Raw genomic sequence first — 20,000 nt, forward strand, 5'->3', positions numbered from 1 at the left:
TATGAATACTACTGTCCTCCTTCCATTTGAATCACTTCCCTCAACTTCTGTTAATTCTCGATGCTTCCACTGTTAAGTTTTGTTAAAAATTAAACTCTAGTTTAGAAGAATGGCTATTTAGGTAATTTTACAGGGAAGTAGCATTTCCTTTTCTATACCTCAAGACTCTGCTCACTTACTAATCCTCAAGTGACCAAATCAACCTTTGAATTAAATGCAATCCAAAGTTAATAGCCATGACAACACTGCAACATACACTCTGTAAAGCTGAATAATGTACCATGCTATCAGGGTTGTTTGCTTTCAATTTGATGGCTACATTTGAAAATTAAGTGAAAATTCACTGAGGAATACAGTATCTAATTGAATGTACCTACTCTATGACCACAGCTGTAACTACTGTAGTAATGTTGCCTTTTGCTGGCATCCACAACTACGCAAGGATCGAAGCCAGTTCAGGCAATCAAAATATTATTCAGCTTTTTCAGAGTCTTAAGAACTCACCTGGTCCAGCTGTGAAACAGAAAGATAACACATTTGTCAGATAGCTTGGAAATTAATTCTAAAGTAACAGGTGCTTACCAGTTCTTGAGTGACTTTTTCTGGTTGATCAGTGCCTAAGTTAAAGTCAAATTGAATGCCTTCATTCTCTTTGTGTTTGTCCTTCCGTTTCTTGGGGTCTTCCAACTGTAGCAAAAGCTTAACAATATCAACTGGTTTGGTGGAGTCAACATCGACTCCAGGTTCAGCCTCCACTAGATTTACCTTTACGCCACAGTCTTCTTGGAAAAATGGATGGTTTATCATTTGTTTGATTGTGTACCTGAAATAAGAAAGAGGATTTTTACATCAGTAGGATCAAATGGCATGTGTTTACAAGTCTGAAAAAAAACCACCCCTTGCCAAATCATTGTCAATGTCAACACTGTGTATCCTTCAGCAAATTGCCCAACTAAAGGAGTTACATGTACTGTACAGTGTAACCATGTTACGCATGATTTGCACTTATTTACGATGAAAGAGAAACCAGAAATTACTCAATTTGATATTTGGCAGCAAGACAACCAACTTTTTATGTCCTTGCACACGAAAACAAAATTAATTATTATGCTGACACTTATCCATTAAACAGGTAAAAGCATTTCAACTGTCTGCCATTCATCCATTGGCAAACCACCATAATTATTAGAAACTATGGACAGCTCATTAGCTGTCAACATCAAAATGTTAGAGAGGTCACAGTACCTGTTACATAACCATTAAAGTGGCTGATCAAGCCATTAGGAAAGTCAAAAACTGTTAAAAAATTGCAAATCACTGGTCGATGCTACCAAAAATTCAGTGCTGGCGACTACATTTTCAGAACTGGTCGCCAGCTGGCAAATTACGTCTGATAACCCAGGATAACTACAATAAACAAATTCTGTATTTCAATCTTCATATGATGAAATCACTCGGAAATGGTAGCTATAACACGACTCACTTTTCTTTCCCCACTAAAATAATGTCTAAATACTACAACAAAATTGGTTTCACACACTGTTAATTAATAGCCAAAATGTACTTTGATACTTTGATCACCACGTTTACTAGGTGCCATATTGTTTCAGCGGCTTCTTCCAAAAAATGGGATCATGGGCGCACTTTAACACCATGTTCTTCTTGCCAGGAAAACAATGAATCAGTTTCAGTAAATGTGAGTTTTTGCGGGTGGGAGACGAATTCAGCTAGAAGGTTAATTGCTGGTTTTCACTCACGTGATCAACAGCCATGTTTTTCAACGAAAACAAAAGGAAGCGTTTGCATAACAATAGATTTCAATTCCCGGAGGATTTGCTCGGGGCACCAACATGGCCGCCTTTTCTTTGTTTAGGGCACCAACATGGCGGTCGTGACGTCATGTGAAAACCGAGAATTGAAAATTCAAATTCACTGTCAGCTGTGAATGCTGAAAACGTAGATTTAGTCTTGAATTACCGCAGGATGTATGGAACTTGTATCCTTAAAGTACAGTACGACGCAGACCTTGTCACCTCAGTTAGAAAGCAGACACATGCAATATTGACTACAGAAGGTGATTAATACATGTAAATAGATATACAATGTCATATCGGTAGAACAGTACTTTAAGAAATTCTGGAGGCTACTGAAACCATACGAGCTGCTCTTTTCATTTTATCCCGGTTGGAGACTGATACGAGCATTGTGTTTGTACGGGGGCGTAGGCCAAGCAATTGTGGTAAGGTGTTTATCTGCAGTGAAGGTAAGCTGTTTGCCACACAAGCTGTAGGGAATAAAGAACTATGTTTTGAAGAGATGAAAAGCAAGGATGGAGGACCCAGGTTTCCCTTGCTATGGAAAACACGGACTTAAAGCGTTCTGTGATTCGCTCCATTTCAAATAACTCAAAAGAACACCATCACTGACATGTTGATAAACTTCTTTTCACCACAAGTTTAAGCATATCCTCTGAGCATCTGACAGCTTTGCTAAAGTTTACTAGAGTTAATCCCTTTCTGGCGGGGTTAGTGTCCGAATGGGTGACCAAAAACATATACCTCTTCGTAAAACAGAAGCATTGGACCGAAAATACTATTAACGCTAACAAATGCGAACTCAGCAAGGTACAGATTTTGTTAGCTTGCTTTATGCAAAAACAAATAAATATTGATACACAGTTTTTAGAAAGAGCAGAAGGAAGTTTCCAGGACGGTCGCTCAAGAATAACATATTTACAACATGAAACAACAATAATTTTGAACCGTGAATATAGAATATAAACAGTTGCGATCAGCGACAAACATTTTGGGAGATTTTTGCTACGTTCAGTTTTGTTATTGTACGTTTGGGCTGCACAAATAAATCGCAAAATCGAAAGTGACATCGCCAGAATTCAGTGGACGCCGTGATTAAGTTACCGCGGCATGTTTACTAGCCAAACAGTGAAGCATCTGTGTCAAATGATGGCAAGATACCGGGTTTTCGGAAGTTTCTTTTTCTGTCGAGTGTTATAAAGTTTGACAATAAGTGAGCGAATTCAAAACAAAGATCACAATTGCCCACCACTGTTTCTGCAAAGTCAAAAATTTACTCTCCAAGACGAGGTTATTTATCACCAGGTAATTCCATCATTTTGGAAATAGCATCTACTTTATTATTCACCGGTGTCACAATATTTTGCTGATTTTGGGGCTCATTTTGTTGAAACTTAAGCATGCTTCAAACACACCTGTTTATTTTCATGAAACCTTTCCTACTTACAGAGCAATACTAAAAAGCTCGAAAATTCAATACACAACATGATATTATAATTCACAAAGGCATAAAATATCACAGAATCCTTTTCCAGCGAAACATTTTATTGAAACAAACAACATAAGATGCACTAAAACGCCATTCGCGTTGCAATGACTTTCGACGCCATTGCTGGTTAACGAGAATAACAAACTCACAAGGCAGAATGTATATTTATATTTAATTAAGTTAGCACAACAAAAAATACGCAAACCTCATTTTGACACGAAAATGCTTTACTATTGCCATAAAAACTATCCAGTTAAGCTCGCATATTATAAAACATGATGAATTCATAAAGGCCACCTTTTCCAGCGAAAAATTTTTGGAAACAAACAACATATTTGCTCTTAGAGGCGAAAACCTCTTCCTATTTCATTGTGTGCGTGAAGACAAGAAACTCAATCGTGTCAAATTACCATGTACTTCAGGTTTCCTGAAGAACCTTTTCCTTGAATAACAAGAAAATGCTTTTTCTATTGCCATAAAAACTATCCAGTTAAGCTTGCATATTATAAAACGTGATGAATTCATAAAGGCCACCTTTTCCAGGGAACAATTTTTTGAAGCAAACAACATATTTGCTATGAGCTCGGCAAAAACCCCTTCTATTTCATTACGTGCGCGAAGAAACTCAATCGTGTCAAATATGCGCAATATTGCGCAGGATCAAACCGTTTCCATGAAAAACCTTTTCCTTGAATAATGAGGCACAAAATAGACAACAAGCTTTCTTTCAAATAATTCTTGGCTGTCACATTTCCAATTATGTTTTTACTGAAGACTGTACAGAGTTGATCACAGATCCATTTAAGGTGTTAGATTTGTTCTCTGTCTTTGTTGAACCCATAAGTTACCAGAGAATTTTCCATTTGGTTTCAGTGTTCTACATGTACATAACAGCACACTTGGTAAAATATATGAAATACAGCTCACTTTGATTTCGACTTGACGGGCGATAGATTGTTGTCGAAGTCCATTACTCGTCGCTTTTAAGATTCCACCACCTGTATATCCAATTGAGTTGCCATTGTTGAGCTTCATAAGGGTATATTTTGTTCAAAGATCCACTAAAACGCCATTCGTGTTACATGACTTTCGACGCCATTCCCGGTTAAGTTAATCGTTCTACTGTGTCCACCAGAGAAATCTACGCATTTCCCACTACCCTCTCGATCCTAAGAAAATAGGTTCAAATTCCCACCCTGGCCAGAGTTTTTCTCTGTCCTTGAGTGGGCCCAGTTCCATTAGCAGGGCTAACGCTCACATGGTTTACATGGCTACATGTAGAAAACTAGCACTCCACATTACCCTCCAATAGTTAATCCTTTAGGATTAGCCAAGGAACCTCAAGGAGATCAACAACTTGATCAATCTTTGTTTCTTCTTCATCGAATCCATCGCCTCTCATTTGGTTTGTGCTGTTTTGTTTTAATAAATTAAGGTACATGTACAATTTACGTCTCTTGCCATAAAATTTGCTATGTTCTCAGTTCTGGCGAATTTCTGTACATATCTCTACCCTGCTGCTACATGTAACACTTTCCATTAGCTTTCATTAATTCCTAAAACAACATACCGTCAGTATAGATCGTTTTCACTGTCACACAATAAAAAAATAAAATCGGAAACCGTTCAATGAAACAAGCCAAAAACTTGGAATGTTGTAAGAGGCAAATTTGTAAAATCAATCACCTCAACAATTCTCAGGTTTGTGCAGTATATCATTTTTGAGTTGTCGAAGCGTTTCACGCAACTTTGTAGAGTTTGTATGGAGCGGCCATGTTGGTGGATCAAAGTGTTCCACCAATATGGAAGCCAGAAATCAACACAAACATCTGGAATTCACTTAGCGATGACATCGCTTACTTTTCACTCATTGGATAAAATACATGTGTATGAACACATCTCCAAATGTACTTGAAACACGTAGACTGGCAAGATTCATAGGCATAGTTATATCGTCAGGAAAGGTGACAATTCAGAAATTCAAAATGATGTATTTTTGAAACGAAAGACATCATGGAAATCGAAACTTGCAAAAAGGTTTGTTTCTAGGTCATCTTCAACCTCCGCAAAATAAAAATTCAAAACACCTTGTGGTTTTCATTTTAGAATTAATTTTGATGACGTCACTGTAAAAACCATCTATAACTATGAGTATTATGAGTAGAGTGAGAAGGCTGCTTTTAAATTATAATATCATCAGGAGTCATCGTCAAAATGACTCCTCTGTTCCTTTTTTGTAAATTTACATGTATGACTGTATTCACCCATATATAAATCAACCTTTTATGACCTTAAATTTAGGTCAAAAATAATCATTAGTATTACAACCAATTTGATCATTGAAATACTACAGTATAGAATACTATACTATGAGGAGCAGAAGCCAATGACTGTTGCATTCCTCCTGACAATCAGAACTAATTAAGGTATTAATTTAAGGTGTGATTATCATTAACTAATTGAGCAAAACTAGGTATTATTGTACCAATGATCAAAATCCAGGAATATGAAGACCCACTAAAAAGAAAGTCTCCAATCATGCACACCACCATGTTTGATAGCTCCATTGAAAAAAAACCTCAATTACTCCTTGAGATGGTATCATGACTTACCTGTTAAAGAGATAGATGTAGATATACTGTAGTCCTAAATTAACAAGATAGATGCCTATACCTCTCATCCATTTTAGCTTTAGTGCAGCCTTCAATAATCTGTCTGATTTCCTTTGACCCAACTTTATCCAACGACTCTGGCTTTATACCCTGCACAAAAAAAAGGCTATGTGTTGGCAAATCACCAATGAAACATCCAGAAACTCTAAGGTAAAGGAGGCCCTACCATAAGTATGCAAACATTTTCACGCAACACGAGTGTCGATGCTTGCCTGCAAACACGAGGTATTGCACCAGGTTACTAAGCCGTTGAACGATCGTGTTTTATTTGAAGAAACAGAAATGCCTTTTAGAGCTTTCCGCCTTTGGAAAACGAAAATTTCCAGTGTCTATTTCATATTTGTGCTTGCGAGTATCTTCAACATTTAGAGTTGGACAAATCCTTTTTCATTTCAACTGGAATTGCTTACATTCGTTTTGAAGTCTTTTGCCATTCATTTTGAAGTCTTTTACGTCGGCTTTTGTCCACTGCGTTCGTTATGCCCAAGACAACATTATTATGTTCATTTTGAATAAATTACTTAGCTGGAACTTGGCTCAAAATCTTTGACCCATGTGTACGTGTAAGTCGAGCGTGATTTTTGGAGCTTCTTTTGAGGCCAGAAAAGGCCGACTTATACACGGGTAAATACGGTAGCTGAAATTTAATATCTTCCTTATTTACATTAATTTTCTCAAACATTTACCATCTTTACTGGGCATTGTCGAAACTAACATCAAAATGTTTAATGTTATAAACATTAAAGTGGCTGATCAAGTTGTTAAAAAAAGTCAAAAACCATTAAATGGCTAATGTAGCTCTCATCCGTCAGGCTTAGCCAAGGAACCTCAAGAAGATCAACAACTCTCTCAATGTATGTTTTGCTTTCTTTGAATCCATCGCTTCTCCATCGCCTCTCTCTCTCTCTCAAACATTTACCGTCTTTACTGGGAATTGTTTAAAGTGCCCCTGCAACCAAAATATCAATTCTTATTTTTCTTTGGATTTCAAAACTATGTTGACTAAACATTAAGCAACAAAAGTTTTCTGCCTTGTTTATTTTAACTGGGATTTTCCAATTTAATAGTCCACCATTACTAACTTTAAGTTCTTGAGAGAGCTGGATCACAGAGAAAATGAAGTAAAAGGTTCATTACTTTAAGAACCTGGAAGAATCTGGAAGAACATTCTCTTGTAGCTGACTATGCTTGCTCTGGATAAGCAACTGTTAACCAATCAGGATTGAGTAATGATACCCTCCTGATTACCAAAAGTGCCCTCATGATTAAGAAAATATGCCCTCCATCTCAGCCAATCAGCATTTATGTAATCAATTAGATGACAAAGACAAATAGTCAGCCTTTGCCACCTTTGATAGCATATGAGAAATTAGACTAAAAAATGAGTGAGCCCCTTTCGTTTTGGTCAGCAGCAACCTGAACAAGGTCCTAAAGAAGTCAGTGGTTTTACTCCAAGTTATATCACAGCACCATGTGTGATGCTGATTTTCTGTTTTTTTTCTCTTTTCAATAAATGATAATATTTGATTTGATGCCTGCTCTTCAAAACTTCAATTTGGAATTCAAACTATTCACACCTTTGGGTCACAAATTTGGCAGAGGATAATTAATCAATATTTTCTCTTACATGCAACAACCCTATTAAAATTGATTTCATAATCTTTAACAAGAAAATGAGGCCTTCAAAAAAATTAAGTGAAAGATATGGTTTGAGAGCATTCGCACAGCAAAAACAATTAAATGCATGTATGATTGAGAGCTCTCACACAGTATTGATAAGGAGCACAATCATGACTCCATTTTGCGTTACACAGGTCAAAAAACCTTCAAATGCTAAAATGCTCTCTTTATTGTTTCTCTGTGTTCACTTTTGATTTTGATGTTTGTTTCAAGCAAATTCATGCAAAAAGTTACGGTTATGCAATATTGAAAGCAGTTTTTCCACTTCCCATAATCCTTTGTGGGTGTGGCCCATTTCCAATTCTGGCCTTTTTCTTCTAAAATAAGGAGTTATTTACAAGCAGCAAATTATAATTCTACATATTTAGGGAAAATACATGTTGGCTTTGATAATCAGGGCTGCTATGTTCTGATTCTGAGCAAATGTTTCACCATTGAAAGTCACTCAGTCACATAAAACACAGCTTGATCACGCTGAATTATATTGCATAATTTATTCTACTCTTAAGAATCGCTTGGTACACCCTGATTGTTTTTTGTCACAAGAACGAAGCAAAACATTTCATCTGTACCAGAGTTATGGCAGATTTTTGATGGAAGATTCTGGGGGTAAGCATGCTTGTGGAGGTTTTGTTACGCTTAATGAGCACAGCATTATAACACAAAATGTTTCAGCATTGCTCAAAGCTGAAAATCTCCGGCCTCAGTGGATGAAAATGGCTTAAAGTGCTCACTGTTGTCGGTTATCGCAAGCCCAAGATATGCCGCTCGATCAGACTGCAATACTCCCTTTAGAAACAGCAAAACATTGGAAGTAAGTGGTGAGTCCTCTGCTAATTTGGACGTTACCCATGCAGTGTAGAAACTGTTTCAGTCTTTTTAAATTTGTTCTAGTTACGTCCTCACTTTGTATTTTGACTTTAAACTTTGACACAGAGTCTGTCACATAAAGCCCATTCATATGATATGATTTATGTTTGTATTTTGAGACGTGCTGAGCCGTAAATATTGACCTATTTTACAAACTGCCTTTCAAAACAATGCGAAGCACTACAACGAAGGGTTGGTACAAACATGTTTTTCAAGAACTTCTAATAAAGAAAAGTATCTGAAAGTTGTTGTGTGCTTTCCTTTCAATTGTTATTCTGATATGCAACTGGAATTTCGCAAGATTTTGTGTAGTATAAGCAGAGCAATTGTCACTTTTTTCAGGTTTATTTTGAAAAGGATACAACTTAAATTATTTGTACATCAAAAAGACTCATTTGTACGATATGGGAAAAAGTGTCAGGGTGAAATAGCCATTAGAAGCCGAGATATTGCAATTAACAAGAAAGTACCCCCTAGTTAGAATGTAGTGATAACCCTGCTACTCATCCTTGCAGCATACTTCATGTGACTAAAATAATGTACATAATGCACACATTATATTATACTATGTTTATGTATGAGAAAATAATGATATTGATCTTTAGATCAGAGTAAAGAGAGGCAGCTGTAGACGAGTGTTTTTCACACAACATAATAATTATTGTTCAAGAAATAATCTGAATGAGAGAGATTGTAACTTATACAATGTACATGTAGTGTTATCACAAAATAAACTTTCTTGATTTCAACTGCCATGAAAGAGCAAGAGACACTGCCAGAAGAAATTTGTTTGTGGACAGCAAGGGAGTGTCCTTGATCAACACAAAAAATGCTTAGCAGCTAAGAATGCCTCTCCATACATTTTGTGTTTAAATGAATTCCAATACATATTAAGCATTGGAATTTCCTTTTTTGTAGACAGATCACAGTTGTATCCTTTAAATCAATTATGTGCATGTAGGGGCCGATTACATGAGACGGGATGGCCCGGTTAGGCGGGGTGGCTCGCTAAGCCGTGATCCCGGCACATCTGAGAAAAACACCAAAAGTCAAGTTTGCAATTACATGGAAAAATGTCAGCCCAGTTAGCCGAGATATTAGCATTACCATACCGGAATCCCAGCTCACCGGGCCGAGATTTTTCCATGTAACCGCGTTCGTCAGGACAGCCCGGTTAGCCGGGCCAGCGATTTCTAACCACATTACTCCACTTTAGAGCAAAATGGCCCACGGAAATTACAGTCGGTCTTTTTTGTTTATTAAAGTAAAAGAAGTATAAGATAGCAAACCTGTAGCGTACTTTATAAATTATTGTAGAATGGTGAACTTTCATCTCTCCACTTCTCCTTGTTATCTTTTTTCACACAACATATTCTAAATTTAACCCAAGCCCCACTGACCGGGCTGGCTCGGCTCATGTAATTGGCCCAGCCTACATTCATGCAGCTGTATGTCTCAGGATTCCTGATTTTTAGACACTTCTCAAAAAAATTGTCCACTTTTGTCTTAGATCTCTGACTTATTTTAAGTTTTTCTCACATTATTTCAAGGAATTTCTAAATTTTCCATCAATATTATAGAGGGGCTTCAGGCTGCAAAGCAGCCAGGGACAGAGCCCCATACAAGAGAATGTGGTCAACCTTTTTTCGTTTGGTTGTCACATGACTGACCGAGCCTACGTCCATCTGTCTGTACAGACTCTAGGGGAGGGGAAAGGGAAGGGAGAAAAGTCTTGGAAATGCCGCTTTGAGGCAAAGATTAGGGTTGGGGTTTCTTGGCACCAAACTTTTGTGCAGCTCATGTTTATCCCACTGACCTTCACCACTACTTTTAAAAAAGAGTTTTTTACTATTGGTGACGAGCAACAGGATAAATAGAAGGAAAAAGCACGAGAGAACAGGCGACAAAATTTGAGACGTTTAAGTGAAGAAAGGCTTGAGAGAAGCTAAGCCGAGGAAGGAGAAGAGAAATTTTCAGTGAAGAACACTGTTAAAAGCTGAGAGAAGTAGAGCGAGAGACAGAATACTTGTTTACAACAGGTAGCTTTCAGGTAATGTTTTCCTTCTTAAATTAATGCATGCCCTGCTGCCTCACATATTTTGTGAAACTTGCCAAAAAACAAAGGCCTGAAAACATTTGCAATTCCACATTCACAGAGATTCTGGCATATAATTAATATTAACAATCACACACCACGTTGCCATTCAAGCTCACAGCAGACATCATTGGCAAATTTTCTGGTGGTCATTGTCTATTTTTTCAGACGTGAGCTCAAACCTGCGATTTTCTGCAAAATCTCCAACAGCGATTGGGTTATAACACTTGTTTGCCTTGTTTGTCACACGGTTTTGTGGCCAGCTGATGTTGCTTATTATTGAACTGAATTCATCACTGCTGTGGCGACTGTCCACACTAAATTAATACCTTTCGATCTATACATGGAGGCTCTTTGTGTGAAACAGATGTCCAATCATGAGCTCCTTTGTTTGACAGTGAAATAACAGTTGAGTAAGCGAATTGCTACACTTTAGCTTGACTTTTTAAACAGCAATTTTTGCTGTTGTTATAAACTGAAGAGAGAGGGTGTAAAGATTATCAGTCAAACGGAAAATGTTGTGAAAGAGATTACTACAGTGTATGCATGTAATTCCAGTTTTAGTTGTTGATTAAAATTATTGTTGGTTATTGTTTGCAAGGCTTGTTAGTTTACTGCTGTGAGCTCAGGTGTTTGATAACTGTAAACTGTATACACTAATGACACCGGATCAATTTTGTACTTTGCGCAGATGTATAATTGTTTTCATATACACTATAGTAAGTGGCTTTCTGGGGATACACGTAGAAACGGGAGCTCTGCTTTTAGGCTTGCCTAAATCTATATATTAAATTAGAGCCAATTAGGATAGAGCTTGTAATTCAATACAAGTATGAATTCCAAGGAATTTCAAATAAGAGTCATCCAAGAAAATTCACACCGACATGTTTTTCTAGGTATTATCTTTTTGGAATTTCTGGAAATGACCCAGTCTATTTTGCCAGGGAAATGCACCATTTGACTCACGAAAAAGGGAATGACTCTTGAGGGTCCCTTTACACCACCATTAAATACAAACAGCAAAGCCCAAATGACATCAAGAACACATTAATTTTGAGTGGGGTCAAAATCAGCGACCAACATAAGGCCTGAGTAAATTATGGAAAACATCAAGTACAAACATTTACTTACACTAACAACTCTGCGATAGATCTGGGCAGGGTTTTGACACTCCATGTAAGGATACTCTAAAGTGGTCATCTCTAGCATGCACATCCCAAATGCATAAACATCAACTGACTCATCATAATGTTCCTCATACATTTCTGGGGCCATGAACTCTGGTGTACCTAATGACAATACAAGAAGCAAGTCTAAGGTTAAATAGTCCACAAGAGAGATTTGTGCTCCTTTTTACCAGAACCAAGGGTTTTTCAGTTTTTCCAGAATGTTAAATATGGGCCATTATGTAAACTACCAGGATACCAGCAATATTGTATTTCACCCTTGGTAAATAAAGTTATTCCTTTAATTCTTCTTTCAAATTCCTTATTGTACTATTAAAGTTGAGGTTAAAAAGCAACAACGTTTCGACCATTCAACCGTCATTTTCAAGGATAAAATCTTAACATCAGCTTAAATACCAGTATATACCGTACTTACTTGGCTACAAGCCGAGCTCGGCTATATCGTTGAAGACGATGCAGTCTTCAACGAGACTGTTCGAGAACAAAAAAAAAAGTGAAGACGAGGAAATGGACGATGAATTCGAGACAGACAGAGAGGAAGAAGACGAGCAATAAGATCGATCCCGAATCACACGACAACACGAACGGCTCCTTTACGAGCCACCAAGTAATAAAAATCCATATTACACCAACAACAACTTCTCTTCATTTTACAAAAGTAATTTAGTTGGGCTTGTAAGTGAATACACGTTCATTTGTTACTGTTTTAATTTGCTGAGAAAATTCTTTTTATCAAAAATACTCTGCTATAAGCCAAGACCCCTTCTACGGCTTCAAATTTGCCCAAATTGAGTGAGGATTTGTGTAAAAACTGCTCGGCTTATAGCTGAATAAGTACAGTATAATCAATTCTAAGAATGCTGACTAAAACTCAAAAACCTTTACATAAGACAATACGAGAAAACTGCGGCAAGAATGATAAAAGAAACGGTAAGGTGAAAGAGACAATTGAAAAGTGAAATAATTACGTAAATAACTTTGCATGGATTGAATTACTCTGTTTGTCTGTTTATGTACTTAATTATTTCACTTTTAATAGCCTCCTTCACCTTAGCGTTTCTTTTATCCTTCAACTTTTATAGTAAAATCTGTTTCAAATTTTGTTATTAATTGAAGTCAAATCATTAAATTTTATTCCTACCATGACATTTTACTTGAAACTGGAAATGTGTGTAGGGAGAGGTTTTCTAAGGACTCCAATTTAGGGAAAAAGTTTGAATATGGGTCGCAACTGACTTGTAAACCTGGATGGCAATCGCTGAAAATTTGGGTGCATTGCAAAGTTGTACCCCAGTGCTCAAAAAAAAATAATAATAAAAATAATAATAATAATAATAATAATAATAATAATAATAATAATAATATAAAAAATCAAGGATGTCCGTTTTTCAAAAGCAGGGCAAACCAAACCCCCTACCATTAAATGCACAAGTTGTCTTGACCAAGATGCAATCACCCGTCACATTTGTGTACGATAATTATATGTAATTAATACACAAAATGATGGAAAGGTGTAATAGGCCCGTGGAAAAGGATAGGATACAAGTTGCTTGGCAACAAGCAAAAAGACAACTGAAAAACTGAGTCCACTCAGGGCCTATCATGAGATAAACCACCCAGCTACCTGAGAGTTCTAGTACTTTAATGGGTAGAGCATCCGACCCGTGTTGCAGAGTTTGTAGGTTCAAATCCTGCCTAGGATCTTTTAGTTACAGTCCTTTTGCCCATTGCCAAGCAACTTGTTGTATCCTATATGCATAATTTTAAAATCACTTTGGAAATATTTTCAATCACTTTTTACACAGAGAAGTTTAACAGATATTATGCTAAATATCATCATATGAATGAAAAGCATTTGTTTATTTGTGAGCTCTTTTTCTGAATATTATTTCACCCACACATAATTCCTTGCGGGCACCGCAGATAAGTAAATGAAGGGGAAAAACTCAAAAAAATAATTGAATCCTCTGGAAAAACATGCTATGTGACAATTTTTGGAATTTTTTGAATTTTTGCTTCATTTTCACAAATTGATCACAATTAAACTCAGTCATGGTACATGTAACTAAGCATCCAAAGATGGCTTCTTTTTCATTTTTTCATTTCTTAAGATAATCATATGCATTACGATTGGCTGCTTGATTATATAATAAATTATATTACTTAAGAATGATGAATAATCATAAATTATTGCCATGTCCATTCACAGCCATGAAAATTCATATGAGCCCACCAAAAAGGAGAAAATGACATTGTCAAGGTTACCACGTCACAAATATCGAATGTAGCATTGCAATGAAGAACAAAGCTAAAGAGAAGTGTGTTACGTTCCGTTATGGAAGAATGAACATATGTGGCGGACAACTTGTTTCCGTGTCACAGAAAGTGGGTATTCTCTGCTTAAGCTTTCCACAAAAACTTCAAACTTAAAGTCTTAAAGGGGCTATGTCACATTATTTTAGGGTTTTTTTGGGAAATCGTTAGTGAATCACGAGTTTAAAACTCGCAAAATGGTAATGTGGATTTCCTTTACTGATAAAATTACCATTACTGTACATCACAAACAAGATGATTCTGAGCAAAAACAACCTTTATACAGGCAATTTGCCATAAACTTTATGATCAGTTAGGTTGAATTTTTGTTGAGTTGTCTGTTGTTGTTTCCTCGGGCAACTAGGTTTTTATTTTACCAAAAACGGGTGGCCCAGGGAAATTTCTGGTCATCTTGGACGACCAGATGACCCGGTACTTTTGGCAAAGGCAAAGGGTTTAGTAAAAGTCAGACTCTTCTTCTTGCATGTAACCTTAAAAAATATTATTGAGATCACTCAAAACAAATGCAGGAGATGCATTCCTTCTAATAAATTGCAAGTTATTAGCTATGCTTAATTAGATACACTTTTGTACATCTTACCTATTACACTTTTAGCAAACGATGATTTCTTTAAAGTTGCAAGTCCCAGGTCTCCAATTTTAACCAAGCCAGTTGTGCCATTGATAAAAATATTGTCACATTTGAGGTCACGATGAATTATAGGAGGTGTCCTTGTGTGCAAAAAGAGTAAGCCCTTGAGAATCTGCCGACACCAACTCTTCAGGATTTTTTCCTTTACACCTTTAAAGCGTTTCAGATATCTGTTGATGACAAAATGTTCAGCAGTTGGCACCAGAAAAAAAACTGAATCAAAAGGTAGGGCTCCTTGCAAGATAATGATCACCCTCACCCCAAACAGAGTTGTTGAAAGCTTCTCATCAGTTACCCCAGTTTGATAGCATGCAATTACTATATGCTGCTTAAAACAACTCTGGCCTCATAAACAATTTCACAAGTTGGGATCAATTCCCAGCCAGTTAGACGAATAGACCCTTAAAAGCAAAAACATTTACAGTCAAAGAAGTTGCCTCAGTGAAGTTACATGTATTTGGGAAAGGTTAGCACTGATCTCCAAGTCAGTAAATTCTTAAACCTTATGGCTACTAGCCTTGCCATGATCAAATTGCCTCACACCTTCATTAGCAAAATCTAAGAGATTATATACACACTCAATCTGTCTCTTGTGAGTTTATTATGCTTCAGAGTGAAATTTGGAACAGGGATAAAATGCACCAACACAGATCTCTTTCACCAATTTACCTTCTTAAAAAAAACACCATTAAAATCAACAACAACATATATTAACCAACAGAGCTAATTACCAAAATGCCTTAAATAAGAAAGAAAAAATATTTACTAGAGGGTTGTTGATGGCTCACTTGGAACTTTGTATTGTTCATCCCATGGTTAAATTAGCATGTCAGGATTCAAACTTGATTATATTCCGAAACATTCCTTGAACAATTCCATGCAATAAACACTGCCAGAAGAGGGCAAGAGCCATTGATGGTTTGACAAAAGCTTGACCTTTCAACTTTGCAGTTTGTTTAAAAAACACTGACATCCAAATTTGTGTGATATGCATTCCTAGTAAATTACGGCTCATTACAATAAAATCAACAAACTCCCATTTAGTAAAAATAACATTTTAAGAGTGTACCAGAAAACGTGCAAATGATAATAATTCTATATGAATAAGAAACTTGTATTCTCTTTACTATGAAGGTTCCTGCATTACTCTTCAAAAGAAGAGGAGATTAAAGCAATTAAACTCACTTTGATAGACAACCACAAGGAGCATTCAGAAGCCAATTTCACTGACCATGAAAACATTTTACAATACAACCAGAATATAATCGTCTACCCAAACAGAAGTTATTTCTTGTCAGACAAAAACAGGAATTAATCGTTGGAGATAAAAAGGTATAACAATTGAAGATGGCCAATGGTAATATTGATGAGAGGGAAAGTCAATTTTCACTCATCATTGCAGGAAATAATTTATTGGAATTATTGTTTACCTGACAAGATTTTATATCTTTAAGTATTCGTTCATTATATTCTTGACCAATGAAAGATCGATCTGGCCTGCAGATCGACATTGTAATGAACAAATAAAAAATGGGCTAGCTTGCACGCTTGATTACTACTGTAAAAATGCATATCAAGCATTCGAAATTTATAGAAACATTTTTTAACCACAAATATCTTAGCATGCTGCGTTTTGCTACGTTTGACTTGCATTTAATCGAGCCATTTTCTTTATTTGAGGGAGAAGAAATCGAGCCTGTAGAGAAGACGATAACGGGTACCACATAAGCTACATCGAATCTAATCATAGGTAATCTGTATTTCAGTATTTTGACTCCTCGCTAGCACCATGTCGAGAATCTCAAGCTTATTAGATAATACACACAAGCTTTCTTCCCCGTTGGAAATGAGCGCTGCACAATAGCATCGCAAGATTGTCACAAGGATGTTATTTTTTGTTGGAGAAACAATTTCCTCGAAAAACGTTGTAAGAATAAAACATTTATGGAAAATAAAACTATTAAAAATTCACTAAACCGACAAACCTTCGAAGTAAATGAAATGTATTAAGCTTTTCGGGAAGGAGTATGTTGGCAAGTGAAAATTAAAGAACTATACCCCGGAAGCCAGCAAAGAGAGGCAAAGAAATACCACACGTTTACGAGAAATGAGCTCACAAAGGACGGATATAACAGGATTTCCTGCAACCAGGAATTGTATTTAATTTTCTGGTCAAATTTGCGACAGCACGAGAAAAGCAACGTGTATTTATCCCTCTGTTAAGCTGTTTATTCAAAATTTAGGACATCACCAAAGATTTCAATTTCCAGACTTCCTACAATTAACCCAATTTCTATTCATAGCACATGAAGTCGTCGTAGCATAAAATAGCAACCGTGTGCATTAGCTACGGTGGTAAAACAGAAATTACTCACGTTTTTAAAGTTCCTGAAGTCATAAGCTCAGTGACTAAAATGACCCGCTTCTTGTCTTTGTTAGGAAGTCTTGTTTCCCACGAGTCGTGAAATTTTACAATATTTGGGTGTTGTAATTGTTTTAGCATTTCGGCTTCTTCTTTGAACCTCGCTCTCTCGGCTTTAGAGTATTTATCCTGTGACAAGAAAGAAAAGAAATGGTTCAAGTTAAAGCTAAGCAATGATCAGTGCCAATAATTCACTGAAAACACCGAAAGCGACGAACCTGGAGTTCACACCATGCCACTGCAACACCGGTCTCCGTGTCCAAACCTTTGTAAACTGTTTTGAATGAGCCTCTGCCAACTTCAATGTCGAATTTGAGAAATCGTCCGTCCGGGCTGACACTTACTGCCTTTTCCTCTGCCTCCAATTCAACAGTTTTCTCCCGATTCTCTCCTTTGTTGGCAACTTTAGCAGCGCCATCAACCAAGGGAGGCTCAATGAATTTTGATTCATCGTCATCATTGAGCTTAAATTGTACATGTTTCTGAGGCTTTGTAGGTTCCTCGTTTGGAAATTCATCTCCTTGACTCTCCATAACGTTTGGTATAACGTTAGAAGAAGTCAAGACCAAATAATTCAGAGCGAATAATTTGTCCAAAACATTGGCGCCAGAAAACGACAACCAGAGTACTTCAAAAATTCCATTGCTTCTTAACAAGAACTCACATCCTTAAAAAGTTCGGCCGTTTCCCGCCTCGACCACTGAAAATGGTAGTCCTTTTAGATTATCTTGTGACCAATATAGAGGCAGACGCTAGGTAAGCCCAGCAAAAAGAACGAAAAGGCCGTCCATTGCTGTAAACAACACGGCCAAATCACAGCATCCGCTGCCTTTTCTCAAAAACGAGTGGCTTTCGGATGGATTTGAAACTGTTAAAGAACCAGGCAGACCGCAGTTAGAAAAGCACCACAAAGCGTTTAGAACGAACCGTTCACAAAGGCACCCTTTGAGCAATTAAACATCACCGAGAACTACCAAATGGCGGTTACTACAACCGAAGAGCACAGGTAAATATGGCAGAAAGAACTTATTCAACGGCCATTCAATCGCGCATGAACTTCCCTTCTCAGGGGGGAGACTGTAAGAAGGTTTTTGGCAGGGATCTCGGCTGGCGAGGACTTGTTGCTAGGAAACGAGCTTTGGCGCATGTCTATTTTGATTTCCTACAGGAAAAACCGGTTGATTTAACAGGGTCTCGTGACTATTCCTTAACGAGAATGGCATTACATCTTTTGAATTCATGTCCCATTGTTATAAAATTTATGTTCGTCAACTCTGCACAATATAACAAAGTGTCTCCTCATCGAAAATTTTTAGTGCACGAAATTCATATTGATGTTTAAAAATGAGAAGACAGTCTAACACACGCAAGGCTTGTTGAAGCGTAATCCAAGCAACATTTATCCCAAAGTCTTCAGCGTGGTAATTTAGGTCCAAACTTGGAAACTTAAATGTAAAATCTCTCTTTATCCAGGTGTCATCCATGTGACCTTTCACCGACCGACCACAATGTCGCGCCATGTTTTGACAACTTTATGTGGTTTAAAAAGACATTTTAATTTTAGAACTACCAGTGCCTGATTAAAAATATGCAAATGTTGAACGATTTTCTTTTTTTTCGTTTAGTAACTTAAGCTCTAAAATTACAGCTGTGTGCTGTTGCACTCTTAATTGAGTGTTTTTTCTGCTTGATTTATCTCCAGAGTTCCCTGAGCAGCGTATATTTATTTTTGTTGCTGTTAAATATGTTGTTTTATTTCCTCTTGAGGCTACAGAATGCACAATATACTCTGGCTTCTGTCGTGGACTAAAGCTATATCAAATTTCTTCTAGTCATAGTGCGAGGATGATTTGGGATATTGGTTCAATAGTCACTTAAATAGGACTCACTGAGTTCCAAACTTAGTTGATTCCTACATGACCCCCCTTAGATTACACTTAAACGATATTCATCGTTCCGAAGTATGTGTGTCACAACTGAATGAGAATGCTTTTAGAAATCTCAAATACTCTATTTGAAACAGAACTCAGTCAGGCTTAACATAAATTTGCACTGCGGTTACCACGTTATCTTTTCATGTCACCTTCAACTATTTCGAGTATTTCAACTGGGAGTCTTTTGTCTCTCATTAATTCAGTGGCAATATAGAGCATATAAATTGAACAGGAATCGGTACTCGAACTGAGAAATTTTATGGAACGTGTCTGCAATTGAACACCTTGAAAATGGTGTTGAAGACAAGAAATAAAACGCCAATGCAGGCGCCATTTCACAGCACTCAGTAGACTCAGTAAGACTAAAAAAAAGAATGAATCAGGAGAATTACCTGTTTGTGTAAATAAACAAATTACGGACATTGTATCGTCAGTTTTTTTATAATTTGTCATTCCTAAAGTTATATTGTTACTCAACCTCAACCTCAAACCGAGGCCTCTTGCAAGTTTTTGTGCCCACATGCTGTATCTTGAACAAGAAACTATCTTTTTAAAAAAAGTGTGTTTCGTTTTCGGAAAGGTAAGGGCAGGAGAAAAGATAAAATACTGTAGTGTCGGTCACACACTTGAACTTCTCTCGAGAAATAAAGATAGAAATCTGAACGCAAACTCTCTGAACGATGAGAAGCCTGTCAAGGAATATTAACCATTAGAGAAGAATTAACAGATGCTTGTTTATGTGCACAATACAACGATTGCGAAGCATGAAGTCAACAAATACACATTTTACCTTCAAATTAAACTGCATAACATTTCAAAATCCGTTTTCCCTGAATCTTCCACTACCCCGGCCGGGTCCTCTACTTCACGTG

At 36.9% G+C, this 20,000-nt stretch overlaps 1 protein-coding gene across 4 annotated transcripts in view; it reads right to left on the reverse strand.

The window, feature by feature from the left end:
* LOC138058014 (serine/threonine-protein kinase WNK3-like) overlaps window positions 1–18,275 on the reverse strand; it is a 45,224-nt gene extending 26,949 nt beyond the window's left edge. For all 4 annotated transcript variants that reach the window (XM_068903911.1, XM_068903910.1, XM_068903909.1 and 1 more), the window contains exons 1-6: window positions 17,413–18,275; window positions 17,148–17,323; window positions 14,722–14,942; window positions 11,752–11,909; window positions 5,977–6,065; window positions 583–823 (exon numbers count right to left, since the gene is read on the reverse strand). In XM_068903911.1, coding sequence (XP_068760012.1) covers window positions 583–823; window positions 5,977–6,065; window positions 11,752–11,909; window positions 14,722–14,942; window positions 17,148–17,323; window positions 17,413–17,727 — 1,200 coding nt within the window. In that variant the 5' untranslated portion in view covers window positions 17,728–18,275. The remainder of the gene's footprint in view (window positions 1–582; window positions 824–5,976; window positions 6,066–11,751; window positions 11,910–14,721; window positions 14,943–17,147; window positions 17,324–17,412) is intronic.
* Window positions 18,276–20,000: the final 1,725 nt, after the last annotated feature.

Source organism: Montipora capricornis, chromosome 7 (assembly GCF_036669925.1).
Source record: "Montipora capricornis isolate CH-2021 chromosome 7, ASM3666992v2, whole genome shotgun sequence".
NCBI classification, from domain to species: Eukaryota; Metazoa; Cnidaria; class Anthozoa; order Scleractinia; family Acroporidae; genus Montipora; species Montipora capricornis.